At 42.9% G+C, this 16,248-nt stretch overlaps 1 protein-coding gene across 1 annotated transcript; it reads left to right on the top strand.

Moving 5' to 3' along the window:
• The first annotated feature begins 3,118 nt into the window (after window positions 1-3,118).
• Window positions 3,119-15,137, top strand: CRHBP (corticotropin releasing hormone binding protein). The gene is made up of 7 exons (XM_068966651.1): window positions 3,119-3,199; window positions 3,567-3,666; window positions 3,902-4,059; window positions 5,405-5,615; window positions 7,304-7,452; window positions 11,094-11,211; window positions 14,980-15,137. The coding sequence occupies exons 1-7, from the start codon at window positions 3,119-3,121 to the stop codon at window positions 15,135-15,137; spliced, it is 975 nt and encodes a 324-aa protein (XP_068822752.1).
• The last annotated feature ends 1,111 nt before the right edge of the window (window positions 15,138-16,248 follow it).

Raw genomic sequence — 16,248 nt, 5'->3', positions numbered from 1 at the left:
TCTTTGCAACCCTATGAACCGTACCCTGCTAGGCTCCTCTGTCCATGAGATTCTCCAGGCAAAGAATACTGGAGTGGGTTGCCATTCCTTCTCCAGGGGATCTTCCTGACCCAGGGATCGAACCTGCATCTCCTGCCTTGCAGGTGGATTCTTTACTGCTGAGCGACTGGGGAAGCCCACTATTATGTATAGGGAATACTTAAGGGCGTCTTGGACCAACCCCAGAGTAGAGAGACTTGGGGTTACCTTGTTCCCTTTGCTACTTCTGACACCACAGTGCATAAGCCTTGGCAGTCTCCAGCAGCAAGCGGTTGGCTATCACAGTCATGTCATAGGCCCCACGAGTGACAACAGAGTTCCTCTCCATGCTGCTTAGAAGTTGGCTATGTGCACCTCTTCAGCCTCAGCGCAATTTTAAAACCTCATCCCTGCCATGTTCATAGATTGAATATGGTTCTGTACCATGTGGTCACCTGGACCTTCAGGCTTTACATGGTGACGGTCTTCTCTGGGGATTTGTGAAAGAAAATATCTTTTACCTAATGAAAAGGATGTCTTAACCCTGCCAAACAATAATTTAAGATCTAAAAAACACCGACCGGGGATTGTATTAACATCAGCATGGGAGAGGTTGTCTAGAAAAATATGGAGAGAAACTAAAACGTGGGCTGAGAATGGAGGTGAACATACCAATAATTTCCAACCAGGGTGCATGGGGACTCTGAGTTTACTTAGAACGTACACCAAAATAATCAAATTTGGTTAAACAAATATTAAGCTAGTTGAATGACTGAATCGGTCCACAAAAACAATTCCTCTTCACAGACCTAGTTACTGTCCAGAAAGTATTCTGTCTAACCCAGCTGACCCCCTCTATCGCTCTCCCCCATTTTTAATGCTTTTGTTCATAGAGAATGGCCAACTGCTTCTCTTTGCCCTCCAATTCCGTCTTCTTGACATTCCCCTGTAGGTTCTAGTTTCATCCTTTAGTTACTCTTATTTAAATAAAAACAAAATAGAACATGGTCTCCACTGACTTAGCAGATATTTATCAAACTGGTGAAAATTACACTTGAATTTCCCCACATAGGCTTTGGCAGGAATGAAATCCATCTTCTATAATACTACAGTTTGTAGATTCTTCCATAAAGTAGGATGTTGCTCGTCTGTCATCGAGTTTCACCTCATTCATCCCAGCTCCCCCCGGGTGTGCTTTCTGAGGAGGAGCACCCGCGAATGCATGCTAGGACCATCACGGGGGTCCATGAGCTTGTGTGTGTGTGTGCAGGACTGATCTGAAGCAGAATGTCTCTGTGACAATGCTAATAAAACCAGACCCACAGGGGTCTCCAAGCTGAGCACTGGGCTACATACTGGAGTATGAAAGTAATCCAGGTATTTGAAGGTGTGAAATGAAAGGACTCCATCTCTCAGTGGTTCAAGGCCATGGCTGGGTTGACTAGAAAGGAGGATGGGCCTGTGAGTAGCATAGCCTCCCTCCAGGCACAGCCAGGGTGGGAGACAGGCCTAGCATGTTGGGCCAGGCAAGTTGGGATTAAGCGGTGTGTTTTTCACTTTTTTTAAAAAAATTCCTTTCAGGTTTCTTTATATCATCTCTAAAATTCAGACATCTGAACAACCCCAGAATGGGTAGAAGGAGATGATGGCCAGTGTTTATGACCTTTGGGTGCCCTTTCCTCCCAGGCTCTCTGTGGTCTGAGGTCTGTTTACAGAATTGGACAATGGTAGGAAGGCCTCCAGGTTAAACAATAAAGAGGTGGCTCCTTCAGAGCTCAGAATTGTCTTAAATAAGGACATATAAAAAGAAAAAAATAAGAAAATATCAAGTTCTGAACCAGTGGGCAGATTACTGCTTCAGAATATTTATATACTAAATATGCAACCATTTTCTTGAATTAAAACACTATGACAGTCTTATTATCTGTAGTAATTTTAATAGCAAAGAAAGCTGTGGGTGGAAACCAAGTTTTCTGTCAGGCAAAGGTAAAAATGTGCAGTTTTCTAGAATTTGTAGTTGTCTTGAATCCCAGAGATTGGAGAGGGGTGGAAAGACCAGAAGTGGAGACATTCATATTTCCTATAATTTTGGACATAAGGAGAAGCAATTTTCTCATCTAATCAGCAAAGATAAGCTTCACTTATGCCTGCATCTCTAAGTCGTTTGTTTAGCCCTGAAAATTTGCTAATGAGCCATTTTAATAAAGCTTCTCAGGAGTTCTTTCTACTGGAGTATGAAAGTAATCCGGGTATTTGAGGGCATGAAATGGAAGGACTCCATCTCTCAGGGGTTCAGATGGATGTTAAGATCCTGGAGTGCGTCCATCCTCTCTATACATTCAGGCCATATGACATAGTTTGGCTGAAATCCAGATGTCCACGGACTCCAGAGTTAGCTTTCTCTTAAGGAAATGCTTACATGAAACTGGACCAGGATACAGCAACAACCAAGGGAAGAAAGAAAGCTTGAATTACATGACTGCAATATTCTGCAAAATCACACTTCAGCTTCTCCTTGGAGCTGAAAATTCCTCAAGTTTCGTCCTGAGAGGCAACCGCGTGAATACTATATTCTCTGACAATTTCCAACATGATTCCATTTAAGGTTATGGGACAAGGCTGTATGATAAGGCTGTGTGTGGGGGTGGGCATTTTATGCCCATGTGTAACATTGTCACTTGGCTTTGCAAAGTCAGAAATTCCCTGCATATCCACTGGAGAGGATAATCCAGCATGTGGCAGGTCAAGTAAATGCCATCCCTTACTCTCTGTTCCTGCCTCATTCTTTCTCCCCTCCTTTAGTTCACTAAGTTGTAAGTGTCTGAAATCATTCTTGGTGAATAATGCTGGACCACTCTGAAAATTTGTGGCTGAGGGCTGGACCCTCGTCATCGCCACGCACTTTGTCGCGGAGACAGGTAACCCATGGTTACTGAGCTCAGATCAGTTAAGGGGCAGAGAGCCTCCGCTCCTCACTGCTCTATAAAAGGGACCCAGCAAAGGGACCCTACCAGCTTCTAGCTCTCAGCCTGGCTGAGCCTGGGAAGCAAAGCCTGAGACCTCCGGAGCAGGAAGCCCCAGCTGCAGAGGCAGGGCCAGCATGGCCCCCACTTTCAAACTTCAGTGTCACTTCATTCTGATCTGCCTGCTGGCTCTAAGAGGAGAGAGCCGGTACCTGGAGGTGAGCGATTCCCTGGGGCGGACCCATCTCACCTTCCAGCCCTGAGTGTCCAGCCTTGGGGATGGGCAGGCTGCCTCTGCTCTCAGATTATGTCGGGGTTAGCTCTTTCTTCCTCATTCACTGTGCCCCCTCTTTCCCCGGGTATCCTCTAGGTCTTCCTGCCTACTTCTTCCCCCTTTCCCTCTGGCCCCTCGGGGGTACCCCGATCTGATGGAAAAGGTCTGAACCTTTCCATCTTCTCCGGATCCCCCTGGAGACACTGATCTGCTCACTTGCTTCTCTGTGCCGTGGGCAGGGAGGGTACCCCGCTTCTGATGCCCTCTTCCCCTCCCTGGACTGTTCCGGACTGACCAATTTTCCTGGCCAGCTGCGGGAAGCAGTGGACCACGACCCTTTTCCACACCTCGCCGGTGGCGCCAGCACGAAGCGGGAGCTGGAGGGGGAGCCGCTGTACCGCCGCGCTCTGCGTGAGTGCGGGCTGCCCGGCTGCCGGCCGTGGGGAGGTGGGGGCTGGCCGGACCCCTGGGAGGGAGCTCGAGGCCCAGATTCCCATCGCGAAGGGTCGGTCCGAGGAGGTGCCCCTGGGCGAGATGGGCTGACGCTCCGGGAGCCGGGCGCTGAGGCTGGGAGTCGCGGGAGCGGAGAGAGGGCTGCCCAGGCGGCGCCGCGGGGGCTGCAGCCAACCCCGCTGCCCTCCCCCAGGGTGCGTGGACATGCTGAGCCTCCAGGGCCAGTTCACCTTCACCGCCGACCGGCCGCAGCTACACTGCGCCACATTCTTCATCGCAGAGCCGGAGGAGTTCATCACCATCCACTACGACCTGGTCTCCATCGACTGTCTGAGGGGGGACATCCTGCAGGTGAGGCGCCCCCGGGCCAGGTGGGCAAGGGACGTGTCCCAGCTACCCAGCAGCGAGAGCCGGCAACTAGGCGCTCAGCTGGTGCCGGAGCGGGATCCCCAGGCAAAAGGAACCTCCCCTCACTCCCTGAAGGGCTGGTGCCTCCTGCAGTGGTTTAAGTTCCCCTCTGTGAGCTCTCGGTCTGCTTGTTGCATCCTGGGGCTGATGAAAAGTGGTACAAGCCCATTTAGCAGGAGCGCTCAGGTCCGCGAGCCCGTGGCCCTGGTTAGAAGGCGACCTCACACGTGTGAGATCTGAGCCCGCCTTGCTCCTGTAGGTCCCTCTCTTGGAATCGTTCAAGGCTCCCAAAGGCTGTCTTCCACGCCTGGGTGACCCGATTTTGGAGCAGAAGGGCACTGGCCACTGGGAGGCATGCTGAAAGGAATCTAGTCTGAGGCAGGGATGAGGTGTGGACAAGTCCTCCAGTCCCATAGCATCCCCACTCGAGTTCCCTGTGAGCCTTAGGGGTCAGCTTGGGATGGTTGCTGGACTTCTCCAGTCCAGTGAAAGTGAACATGATTAAAACTCTTAAGTGGAATTATTTTGGAAACTGTCAAATGCAGTGGAAGAGAACTGATCTGATGAAGGAATTTGTAGCTGGTAATGTTACTAACTCGAACTAGGTTGAACTCATTAAATTGGAGACTTCTGATTTTAAGAATAAAGTCAATAGACTCTGACCTTTTGTCCCGCCAAACTACAAACTTCAACAAGTGAAGGAAAAAACTCCTAATTTGCATACCAGACATTATTGTCTAAGTGTTAAAGTAGCTCTTGACATTTTAATGTGTGATAAGTTTAAAGATGGGGGAAATGGGTATGTATAACCGTTGGCAGGTAGGTAAAGTTCTTGCTCCAGTTTGTCCTTTTGCTGTCTATTTTTGAGATATTTTGTTCATATTTTAATGAGGAAAGAGAAAAACTGAAGTCCAGATTATGATCCTGTGGAATTCTTCTGAAGGTAGGATGTGTGAGAAATAATGACCAATACAAAAATGTATATCATCTGTAGTTTTATTTACCAAGGTGGCTAAAATGATAAAGTATAAGAAAGTATTTGGTTCGGACACATTGGAGTTTATAAACGGGGGGGAAGCAATAATTAATTAATTAATTAATCATATGACTTGCAAACAATCCAGTCAAAATATACACAAATAGAAAGCAAGTGTGCATGGGGGGTGCAGTCTGTCTATTCCCTACTTATAATTGGAGGTCCATTGCTGGGTAAGCTTTTCCCCCTTTTCAACACATTTCCAATTTCAGGAGCTGATGGACGTGATCATCTTTGTGTTTCTGTTGGAAGGTATTTGATGGTTGGATTCTCAAGGGGGAGAAATTCCCCAGTTCCCAGGATCACCCCCTCCCCACGACTGAGAGGTACGTAGATTTCTGTGACAGTGGTCTGAGCAGAAGGAGCATCAGATCCTCCCAGAACGTGGCCATGATCTTCTTCCGGGTCCATGAGCCAGGAAACGGATTCACAATAACCGTGAAGACAGAGCCTAACCTCTTCCGTAAGTGGACTTCCTGACTTCTCGGTTAGAAGGCAGGAACTGGGGGGAGAGAGCGTCCATTCTACTTTTCAAAAGTAGTATCATTGCACAGACTTAGGAAATTTGAAGTGAGGAAGGATTTGAATGGAAATTCTTTTGTAATTAGAAATGACCTAAAGGATATTTGTGATTCATTATTATGAAAATCAAATCAGTTTTTAATTTATTTACCAGGCTAAGTAAGATACTAACCTATGGTGGCTAGAATTCTATTTTTCCCCAGTCTTATTTCTGATCTCCTGAGTTACTACAATGTATTCAGTGACAAACTTTAATCCCTCCAGTCATTCCATTGACCTGGATTCAGATATGAAGTCTTTGAGATCCTTAGGTAAATGCTGAAAGACTGGGTATCTGGGATGTGTAGACAGATTTCATGCCTGAGCAGAGGGTTGGACCGGAGGACCTCAGTGTTGCCTTCTGAGTCTGAACCCATTGCTCTAATTTATTTAGTTTCTGATGGATACATGAAAAGATGCTATAAAGCTAAATAGCCCAGGCCTAAAACACATTATCTTAATCAGAATGAGTTCATTCATCTATTTATTATTTTTCCCCATTAAGAGAAAAATGTTTGTAAAAAATCAGGTAAAGAAAACATAATCATTTTTGGTTACATACAATAGTATTAATGTTAACACTTCATGTGGTTGAAGAATGGTGCCTACCTAATCTGCCAAAAAATAATCTACTGACTGATCTCTCAATTTTTATTTTTAAAAAACAAAGTAACTTTTTATGGAAGAAGCACCCAGAAGGGCTATTTCTGAGGACTGGAAAAGAATAATACTAGAGGACAACAGTTTCTCCTATATCTTTTTTGGCTAGAAATCAGAAATCTTCTAGAATCATCAAGGAATTTCAGTTCCCTTTGAAATTAAGTGTGATTAAAAATATAAGAAAGAGACAAAAGATAATTCTGACATAGTCTGGTCAGAAACTTTTGTCCAGTAATTGGCCGAAAACAGCACAAACTCTGATGCTTTTAATTTCATAGCTAAAAGAATAAATTTATTGTAAGTCTAGACCTGAGATACAAAAAAAATTTTCAGAAAATTTTGGGAATAAATAAACATTAAAGATTTACCTTTTAGTCAACTTACCACTTAACACCCAGTAAATATTTATCAGATATAAGCCTGGTTTCTGATTTTCTCAGCCTATTTTGTAACGGGTTCAATATTTCTTTACTTTATTATCTAAAAAGTAACATATATCTCCAAGTTCAGTTAATAAAGGTTTCAGACCACCGGGGTTTGAATTCTGGTCTCCTCTTTAAGCCTTGATTCTTCCAGACTTCCAGATTGAACTAAGACCCTAGTTAATGAAGTATTCCTAGAACTTATACCAGCTAGTATTGTTTGGTTGGTTATTAATTTATGTCTTGTGAGTGTTAAAAATAAGGTGACCCCCTGAGATTACAATTAGAAGCCCCTTAGAGCCCAGGGCTTCCTAACAATGTAGATACATCCCTGGTGGTTTTTCTTCCCCGGGTCCTTCCCATCTCCAAAATCACCTTTGTGATATGTATTCTCTTCTGGGGCTCAAGCCCCTAGACCATTAACAGAAGCTTAGAATAGGATAAGATAAATTTCCACAAAAGCCCAGCATACAAGATAGTGAAAATGTCATTTTGCTTTTCTATAAAGCCTGCAATATCATCTCCCAGACCCCGAACGGAAGGTTTACTCTGGTCATGCCGCATCAGCATCGCAACTGCAGCTTCTCCATCATTTATCCTGTAGCGATCAAAATATCCGATCTCACCCTGGGACACTTAAATGGTCTGCAGTTAAAGGTGAGTTGCTCATTGCTCCCCAGTCACTTCCTAAGGCCCCAGCAAACTTTTGAGAGCAAAAGTAATCATACAGGGCGAACGTGGATGACCGGGAGCGGCAGGTCCTTCTGTCTGGCTGTTCCATCTCACACGAGCCGGCCGTCGCCGCCTGAACACACTCCTCTTCTATTCCTATTATGCTGCAAGCTGCATGCTCAGGTGCCCCTTCTGCCTACTTGAATGCTTTTTTCGTGATGTAAGACATGTTTCCAACTGGCAAAGTTGTGGCATATAATTACAATTGAACTCTCTTGTACTCGCCTCTTTTACAGAAATTCTCTCCTAGCAGAACCTAGTGTGAGTCATCTACACAGCTGTTTTTCTGATTATTGGAATTTTCTTTCGACATGAAGGAAGTGTCTTCATTGACAGAACTGTGTGATGAAGGAATGCTAAGTGTAGCAGAAAATACAAAATTGGATTTTTATATTGCAAAATACAGTAAAGTTTTGAAGCTTTTTTTTTTTTTGCATTACATTTCATGCCATACATTTTGCAACAAAACTTTAGCTGAGACTCCCCATCTACTTCCCGCCCCCCCCCCCCTCGTGAACTGCTGTATGGACTTTGCAGTTGTGCTGACCTTGACCACATTTACCTGCACTGGCAGCTCGTTTCCTCTGAGTCACCCTCACCTCCTTTTATGTTCTCTTATGCCTAGGTTAAGACAACTGATATATTCATCGGCATCGAAGAAAGTCGTCAAAGAAAATTCCTAATCAGACAGATTTAATAAATGAATAAGACTAGGGCTGAGAAAAGCAGTATGTACAACTTCCTTTAAGCCCTAAACTCATAGGCCAGTGCTTATATTTTTTTAAGTTGAACCTTTGTGGAAGAATAATCCTTTGATAAAGACCGGGATAAGTGGATGTCTCTGGCATAACCTTACTGGCTTGAGACTGTATGTCATTCTTGATGTTTAATATAGAAGTATGGTAGATTGAGAGATCTGCATTTTAGCTATTCTTGGCTATGAGGAGTAATCTTGGTGCTTACCATTTAAAACAGTGTGAAGTCTGCAGTGTTCTAAGTATTTGTTGCTTTACAAAAAAAATTTTTTTAGGGTGCCTACTGTGTGCAAGGCCTTATTCTAAATGCTGGAAATTAGCAATGAACAAAACAGGTCCTGCTCAACAAAACAGGTCCCGCTCACATGGAGCTTACATGCTAGGGGATGAGACAGGCAAAAAAATAATATGTTTCAAACAGTGATGAGTACCCTACAGAAAATGAAGCAGAGTGGCGTCGGGCGAAGGTGGGAGAAAGAGGGCCGGCAACTACTTGAGCTAAGATGGTCAGGAGAGAAGCCGTTTGAAAAGGAGACATTTAAAGTGAGATTTCAGTGATAGGTAAGAAGGAGTTGGCAGCCCCAGGAGCGCTGGGAACAGGGCGACAGTTGTGCAGAGGCTCGGAGGCAGGAGGGGCTTCCTGAGCTCCAGAAACAGAAAGAAGCAAAGGTAGGGGCCTGTGCTATGGTACAGCAGCAGGGAAACAGGCAGAGCCAGAGTGGAGAGCCCAGCAAGAGTCTATTCTGTGCAGTGGCAAACCACTGAAGGGGCTCGGGCATAATCCATCTGACCGTGATCTGGTGGGTGAGGGGGGGCTGGGATTGCTGGCTTCATGACCAAATTAAATCACAGAGCCCATGATGGGAAGGAGAGGATTGTGCTAATGTTATTCTGGCTTCCATGAATGATGATGAATGAGCTGTAGCGGCCCGAGTGGTACAGGAGTGCACCTAAAAGGCCATCGTCATAGTCTAGGCAAGAGGTGAGAGTAACTTAGTCCAGGGAGGTGGAACCTCCGCAGAGAAATCTAGAGGTCCCTGCACAACCCAGCTCCTGCCATTGTTTACTGAGGATAGCTGAGAGGTTTGGGAAGAGGACAGAAAAGTCACCAAATGCCGGGGAGTGTGTGCTCCTCACCTCTTTGTTTCTGGGTTTTGTTCTCTTCATTTTTTTAATTTGTTGTTGTTGTTGTTGGCTGCCCCGCACAGCATTTGGGGTCCTAGTTCCCTGACCAGGGATTGAATTCACGCGCCTTACGTTGGAAGCATGGAGTCTTAACCACTGGGTCACCAGGGAAATCTCTATTGCCCTCATTTTAGTTTCTATTTCTTCCCAACTTCCTATTTCCCGTTTCTCTCTCCTGAGTCTGCCTTTTGCCCTTCACCTCCTCCTGTGAAATTTGGAACCTATAGAACCAGCTGGAATGTTTAGTCTTAAGTCATGTTCTCCCTCGATACCCTCTACTCAAGGGAAAGGCAATAACATTTTTTTCCCTTTACTTCCCTTTACTTTTCATACAAGAACATGAGCCCTGTACAAAGTGGGGCTGACTAATCCTGTATTTTATGGTTTGATGAAATGTGTAAAATGCATAGAACAGAGCACATAGTGGGTGCTTTAAATATGTATACCTCCCACCACCACTTGCTTCCTTTCACTGGACAAATAGATGCTGTTATATAATTTTCTATTGGTTGCTTAGTTCCAGTTACATTTCAATATCTTCCTAATGTTGGACTGTGTGTGTTTATGCACGTGTGTATTCAGCACTCTCTGTTTTAGATTTTGGTTCCTATGTTGTATGGTCTATCTGGTTAACTTCTAAGCATCTTGCCACACTCAGCTAGGTCTCTTGAGTGTACCTTGATGAAGAAGAGGATCACAGGCAAACTGGTGGTGTAATTTGTGGGGGACAGCACAAAATGAAAACACAAGGACTTTATTTTAAAATTATTAAGAATTTCAAGATAGTGACAACAGAGCATTAAGCCAAGCTCTAGGCCTTGTAAGTGTGAGCCCTGTGGATTTGGGCCTTGTGATCACGAGGCCAGCCCTGATCACAGGACGGGGCGGAGAGGGGCGGCTTTGTTTGCCTGGGAAACTGAAGCCCAGGAAGTTCTGTAGACAGAGTGGAAAGGATGAAGGGAAGTAGAAAAAGGTGGTTACGGTGGATCACACAGAGTTTTAGACTAGATAACTATTTTGAATAGCTTGAAATAAATTTACTTTAGTTGGATGGAGAAAGTTGATGGTAACTCTAGCTAATTTGAGCCCAAATGAGGGTTTGGTTTTTTTCTTTAATATTCTTATAACTAATCGAAATCCTTATCAGTAGAAAGGGTAAGAATTGTCTCCATAGCAAAAAAAAAGTCTTTTATAAAGAAGAGGAAAAGAGGTAAGTTGAAGGAAAAAACTGATATGGAAGTCCTATTTATAAAAACGCTGACTGCATGCTTTAAGAAATTCAAATAATTCAATATGTATGTCCAAATGATTTAAAAATGAAACCACTTTTAGATGCAATTTTTATATACCGTATATGGAGTTTAAAGATTCTGATTTCATCATTTTAGTCCTTGCACTTATAAAAAAAATTTTTTTAAATGCACACACATTTTAAAAAATGATTACTTAACCAATTTAGAAAAGCAATTCCTTTTTTTTCTTTAAAAAGTCTTAATTTCTGGAGTCTTGGATGTTAAAGGGCACTTCCAGGACGTCTGGGCCTAAAGGAGTGAATTCACTAATTTGCCATTGGTTTGACTTCGGTAGGTGATTTAAATACGTCTTCCTCTGCCGCTTTGTTCTTAGAAGTCCTCCGCAGGCTGTGGGGGAATAGGAGACTTTGTGGAGCTGCTGGGAGGAACTGGTTTGGACCCTTCCAAGATGCTGCTTTTAGCTGATCTCTGCTACCCTTTACGTGGCCCAGGTAAGATGGTTCTTTGATTATTATTTATGTGCCTATTAAGTTTTACCCTGATGCTGGGAAAGACTGAGGGCATGAGTTCGAGCGAACGCCAGGAGACAGTGAAGGACAGGGAAGCCTGGGGTATTGCAGTCTGGTGGGGTCGCGGAGAGTGACTGAACAACAAGATTTCGTCCTTAAATAAAACACTTCAAATTATTTATACATGAAAGGGCAAGTTCCACCAAAAAAAGTTTGATTTTGCACATTGAACCAATGTGAGGATTTTGCATTTGAGCCTATACACAGCATCAAGAATGCACGACCACAATATCTGACATTGGGAGAGAAACTTGTGAAGTAACAAACTTGCATGTTTGAGGTTGGCCGTAGGTAAAACTCTGAAAATGCCATAGAACCGTGCTTGTTCTACCTTTTTCAAAGTCCCTGCTTTCATCCTCTTGAGACTAAAGAGTTTGCCGACTGAAAACCATGGTTCATATAGTGTATGTATCATCAGTTAGTAATACTATAATGATAAAGTAATATCTAAGTCATTTTACCATATATATGTATATGTGTGTGTGTATTACTCATAGTAAATACATCAAAAGATGATTCACTTTATTAGAAATTCCCAGAACTGCTCGAATGTCCCCAAGTTCTAACAGCAAAACCAGCCTCTGGAAGACTACTGCCAAAAGAGAGGTAAATTCTGAAATCTAAAAGTGGTCGCTGGTAATAAAAGACCGGGTTAGCTCATGGTGCAGCACCAAACAGAATCAGGTCTTCTTTACTATGAATCAGTGAGGAGTTTCCATTTGATCAGGCTCAGGTGGGGTGGGGCGAAGGTGGAATTGCTGACTCATGACCAAATTAATTAATGAAGTCCAAGTGAGGAGAGAGAGGGTTAGGTGACACCTTTCTATAAAGGTCTCCCATTTCTGTCCTTCAGATGCAGGAACCAGAGATTATCGATTAAGAGACAAAAGTCAAAGAGAAGAGCAGTCTTTCATCCCTTATCATAGCCCCCTTCCCTCTTGTAAGCACACATCACACACCAACTAAATAATGAAACTGCAAATCAGACCTCCTTTTGATCAGCTGTTACCTGTTTTAATTAAACCCAGATCTGCCCACCAGTATTTTCACTCTCTGAGCTAATGCTGGGATCTTAAGCAAAAACTCTGAAATAGAATTAATATACATAGATAAAGGGAAAATATTTCTAGAAACCCACTTTGCTAAAAATCTGGGGCTAGTTTATGCTAGTTTACACTTGAGCCCTGGTTTAAACCAGTGGCTTCTCTCTGTTTGCGTTCTCAAAGGCACTGGATCCTTCCATGCTGATGGAGGGCACCTGTGAGGAGATGTGGTTGAGCTGGATAAAAAGATTGGATTAAGAACTGATCTAACACTCATCCCTTAAAATTTAGATCATTGAAGCTATAGTAATTTTGGTGCATGAATTATATAATTTGGTTTAGGTAAACATGTGTGTGTGTGTATGTGTGTGTCTGTCTGTCTGTCTGTTAGTCCGACTCTTTGTGACCCCATGGACTGTAGCCCGCCAGGGTCCTCTGTCCATGAAATTCTCCAGGCAAGAATACTGGAGTGGGTTGCCATTTCCTTCTCCAAAAGGGTGTGATCAAGCCCAAATATTTTGCCTGGTTTATCTAAATGATTGAAACCAGTCTTACGATAATTTGAAGGCTTGAATTATCTGACTCATTGGTTCATTTTAGACTTCACTTTTTTCTTTCATTCATCATGTTTCCATGAGCCCCTCCTAAATTGTTCATACAATGAACTCTTAGGTATCTTGCCCTTTAGATTGAATTAGGAATATGTCAAATAATAAATAAATGATATGCACATTAACTAAAGGAAATAAGGCACGTTATGTAGATTAAAGTTCAGAGTAAGATCAGAAAAGAATGACCTTCCCAATCATTTAAAGAAAATTAACTTTGGACCTTGTCATAGAAGCTTAGCCTAGACTCCCTGGCGCCTATATTAAAATAATTACAGGATTTATATTTTATTATCTCTCCCAATTGACTTTTACCTAAATAACTCTATCTGGCTGTTTTACTTCATTTAAACCCAGGTGCATGTTTTTGAAGTAGCTGTTATACAAGGATAATAATGTTTCTCAGAATTTAGTCCTTATAGAGACAAAGAGGTGAAAAAGATTGAGAAAGTTAAAATAGCAGGAAGGATTACTGTAGGGTAGATAAATCTTGCCTCAGGAACCAGCTTGAGGTTGAAGAAATAAACTAAAAATAATTTTTAATAATTATTTAATAATTACTGAGTTTCAAAGAACAGAAACTCATGTAGGTACAAACAGTTGGTTGCCAGAAGGGAAGGGAGTGGGAAATGAAAAAAAGGTAATTCTGTGAGGTAATGAATGTTAATTAGCTTGATTGTAATGTTCATTCCACAATGTGTATTTATATAAAAGCATCATGTTGTACACCTTAAATACATACAGTTTCTGTCAGCTATACCTCAACAAAGCTGAAAAAGAATTTAACCCCCTCCATTACTCTTGCCTGGAAAATCCCATGGACAGAGGAGCCAGGCAAGGATCGCAAAGTCATTCCATGTAAGAAATACAGGAAAACATTAGAAAAAGTACAGGTGAACAATAGAACAAAAATTAGTACATTTAGTGTATGTCTCGGAGAAGGCAATGGCACCCCACTCCAGTACTCTTGCCTGGAAAATCCCATGGACAGAGGAGCCTGGTAGGCTGCACTCCATGGGGTCTCAAAGAGTCAGACTTCACTGAGTGACTTCACTTTCACTTTTCACTTTCATTCATTGGAGAAGGAAATGGCAACCCACTCCAGTGTCCTTGCCTGGAGAATCCCAGGGACGGGGGAGCCTGGTGGGCTGCCGTCTATGGGGTTGCACAGAGTCGGACACGACTTGCGCGACTTAGCAGCAGCAGTGTATGTCTAAACCATGCAAATGCTATTTTTATTTATATGTAAAACAGAATCATTATCTAGGCTAGAAAACAATAAACAGGTGATATTTTTGGTCTACAGAACTGTCTGGCAGTACAGTCCATCCTTTAGCCCTGACCAGTAAATGCCACGTGCGCCCCCAAATAGAAGGGAAAAAAACAGCCCCTGCAAATTTCCAACCTGTCCCAAAGGGGATGCACTACCCCCACTGAGAATACAGCTAGAGGAAAGGTGCGGCAGGGACAGACGGTTGCTTTCCTCTGCCTTCACCACCACGCCTTGGAGGTAGGAGAACATAAAAAGCGCAAGGAGATATCATCTTACTTCTTTATAGTTAGTTTTATTTGACAGTGTTCTTGCACACGAGGAGAAAGGCTGAGTTCAGTTTCACTACTCAACAATTACACAGCTGACTCTTCAACAATAACACAGTTGACTCTTCAACAGCGCGGGTTTGAACTTCTCAGGTCCACTTACACAAGGGTACACCACCCTGGGTTGATTGAACCCAAGGATGTGGAACCTCTGATCTGGAGGAACTATGGATGTGGAGGACAGATGATAAATTATATGCAGATTTTCACCTGCGGGAGGGTCCTCGGCCCTAACATGCAGGTTGTTCATGGGTCAGCTGTATGTTATAATGAAAATGAAAACAAAACCGTTTCACCTGATGGTAGACACTTGGTTTGAGTACATGAGAGGAAGCTACGTCTCCTTGCTTTCGCCCTGTTTGAATGATCTTGTGGACAGAAATGGCTTGAATCTGTGGTTTCTAACCTACTGGGAAACTTACTTTTTCTGTGAATTATAGCCCAGATGAAAGTTGGCTGTGACCACACGGTGCTGCGCATGGTCTCCAGTGGAAAACATATAAATCGTGTGACTTTTGAGTATCGTCAGCTGGAACCATATGAGCTGGAAAACCCGAATGGAAACAGTATCCAGGAATTCTGTTTGTCTACCCTTTGAATAAACAAGTCAATGATTTCCATGCTGCTAGCTAAGGGAGTTTTTAATGGCTATTATATATGATTTTGATGAGCAGCTAGTTAAGAACCTTTCATACCAGTCAGTATTCCCAACTTTGAACACATATCACGCACACTAATTTTTGTACCTTGCTTCTTTTTTCATTTGTTATATAAATGACCACATGGCAGAAAATAAGCCCCTCTCCCTTGGTAGAAAAACAGTTTCCTGTAATTCTTTTATATGCCTTCAACCTGAACTGGTAAGACAAGTGCAAAGAAATGTGTAATAAAAACTTGTATCACAAGGGAAAATACTACAAAGAAATAAAAATGATGGTGTTATCAGTTTTATAACAGAAAATGCATGTCTGTGTATACCAAAGTAGTAGCATTTGTTTATTTTCTGCTTATTCTGTTTATAGTAGAGAATAGTTGTAGCTAGTATTATTTATTGATTTGTAACAGCTTGTTTTTAACAAACATTTGTAGTATGGATAACATTTTGCAATCGTAAATACAAGCATGAATAAACATATTCAGAATGTTGGCACCTCAGCATCCTGCCTTGTTTACCTGAGTAGTTACTTACCTTCCTACCATCAGAAAATAATGTTCTCAGGTGAGAACCAAATGCTGAGCTAAATCATTTTAGACTTCTTAGAGCTCAGAGAGCTCTGGGTTGGTAAGTAGAATTTTTAGGTGCAAAAGGTAAAATTTCAGCGTTTGCACAAACAACACTGACTGATTGGTCGTGATAGGGAAGCAGGATGTGGGGATCATTTTCCCACTCTTTTCCAAGAAAACTGAGAATACATGTCTTGGCCACAGTGAAAAGTGTACGTTTCAACAAGGTCAACAAAGGCCTTAAGCAGAAATCTGAGTACGTTTTTGGTACCGAAGATGGTTTATCGTTGACTGAGGCTTGTCCACAATCAGCTTGAGACCAAGCATGTGGGCCTGTAAAAAGACACCTTGAGGTCAGAAATAAAGTCTTGAGAAACAAAGGAAATACTCCAGAGTGAACAAGTCCTCTTTGGATTAATGGATGAACACTGCAAAGTGTGCCATAACTAATGGCTTGATTCCAGGTCCCCAAACATATTTAATAT

Source organism: Capricornis sumatraensis, chromosome 2, assembly GCF_032405125.1.
Source record: "Capricornis sumatraensis isolate serow.1 chromosome 2, serow.2, whole genome shotgun sequence".
Lineage (NCBI taxonomy): Eukaryota > Metazoa > Chordata > Mammalia > Artiodactyla > Bovidae > Capricornis > Capricornis sumatraensis.
This window is presented reverse-complemented; position numbering and strand designations above follow the sequence as displayed.

Excerpts from the sequence above, each read along its gene's own strand:
- CRHBP (XM_068966651.1), top strand. The coding sequence starts at position 3,119 with ATGGCCCCCACTTTCAAACTTCAGTGTCACTTCATTCTGATCTGCCTG. Across the intron at positions 3,667-3,901 it reads GCTGTACCGCCGCGCTCTGC|GGTGCGTGGACATGCTGAGC; the intron begins GTGAGTGCGGGC and ends GCCCTCCCCCAG. Across the intron at positions 4,060-5,404 it reads TGAGGGGGGACATCCTGCAG|GTATTTGATGGTTGGATTCT; the intron begins GTGAGGCGCCCC and ends TTCTGTTGGAAG.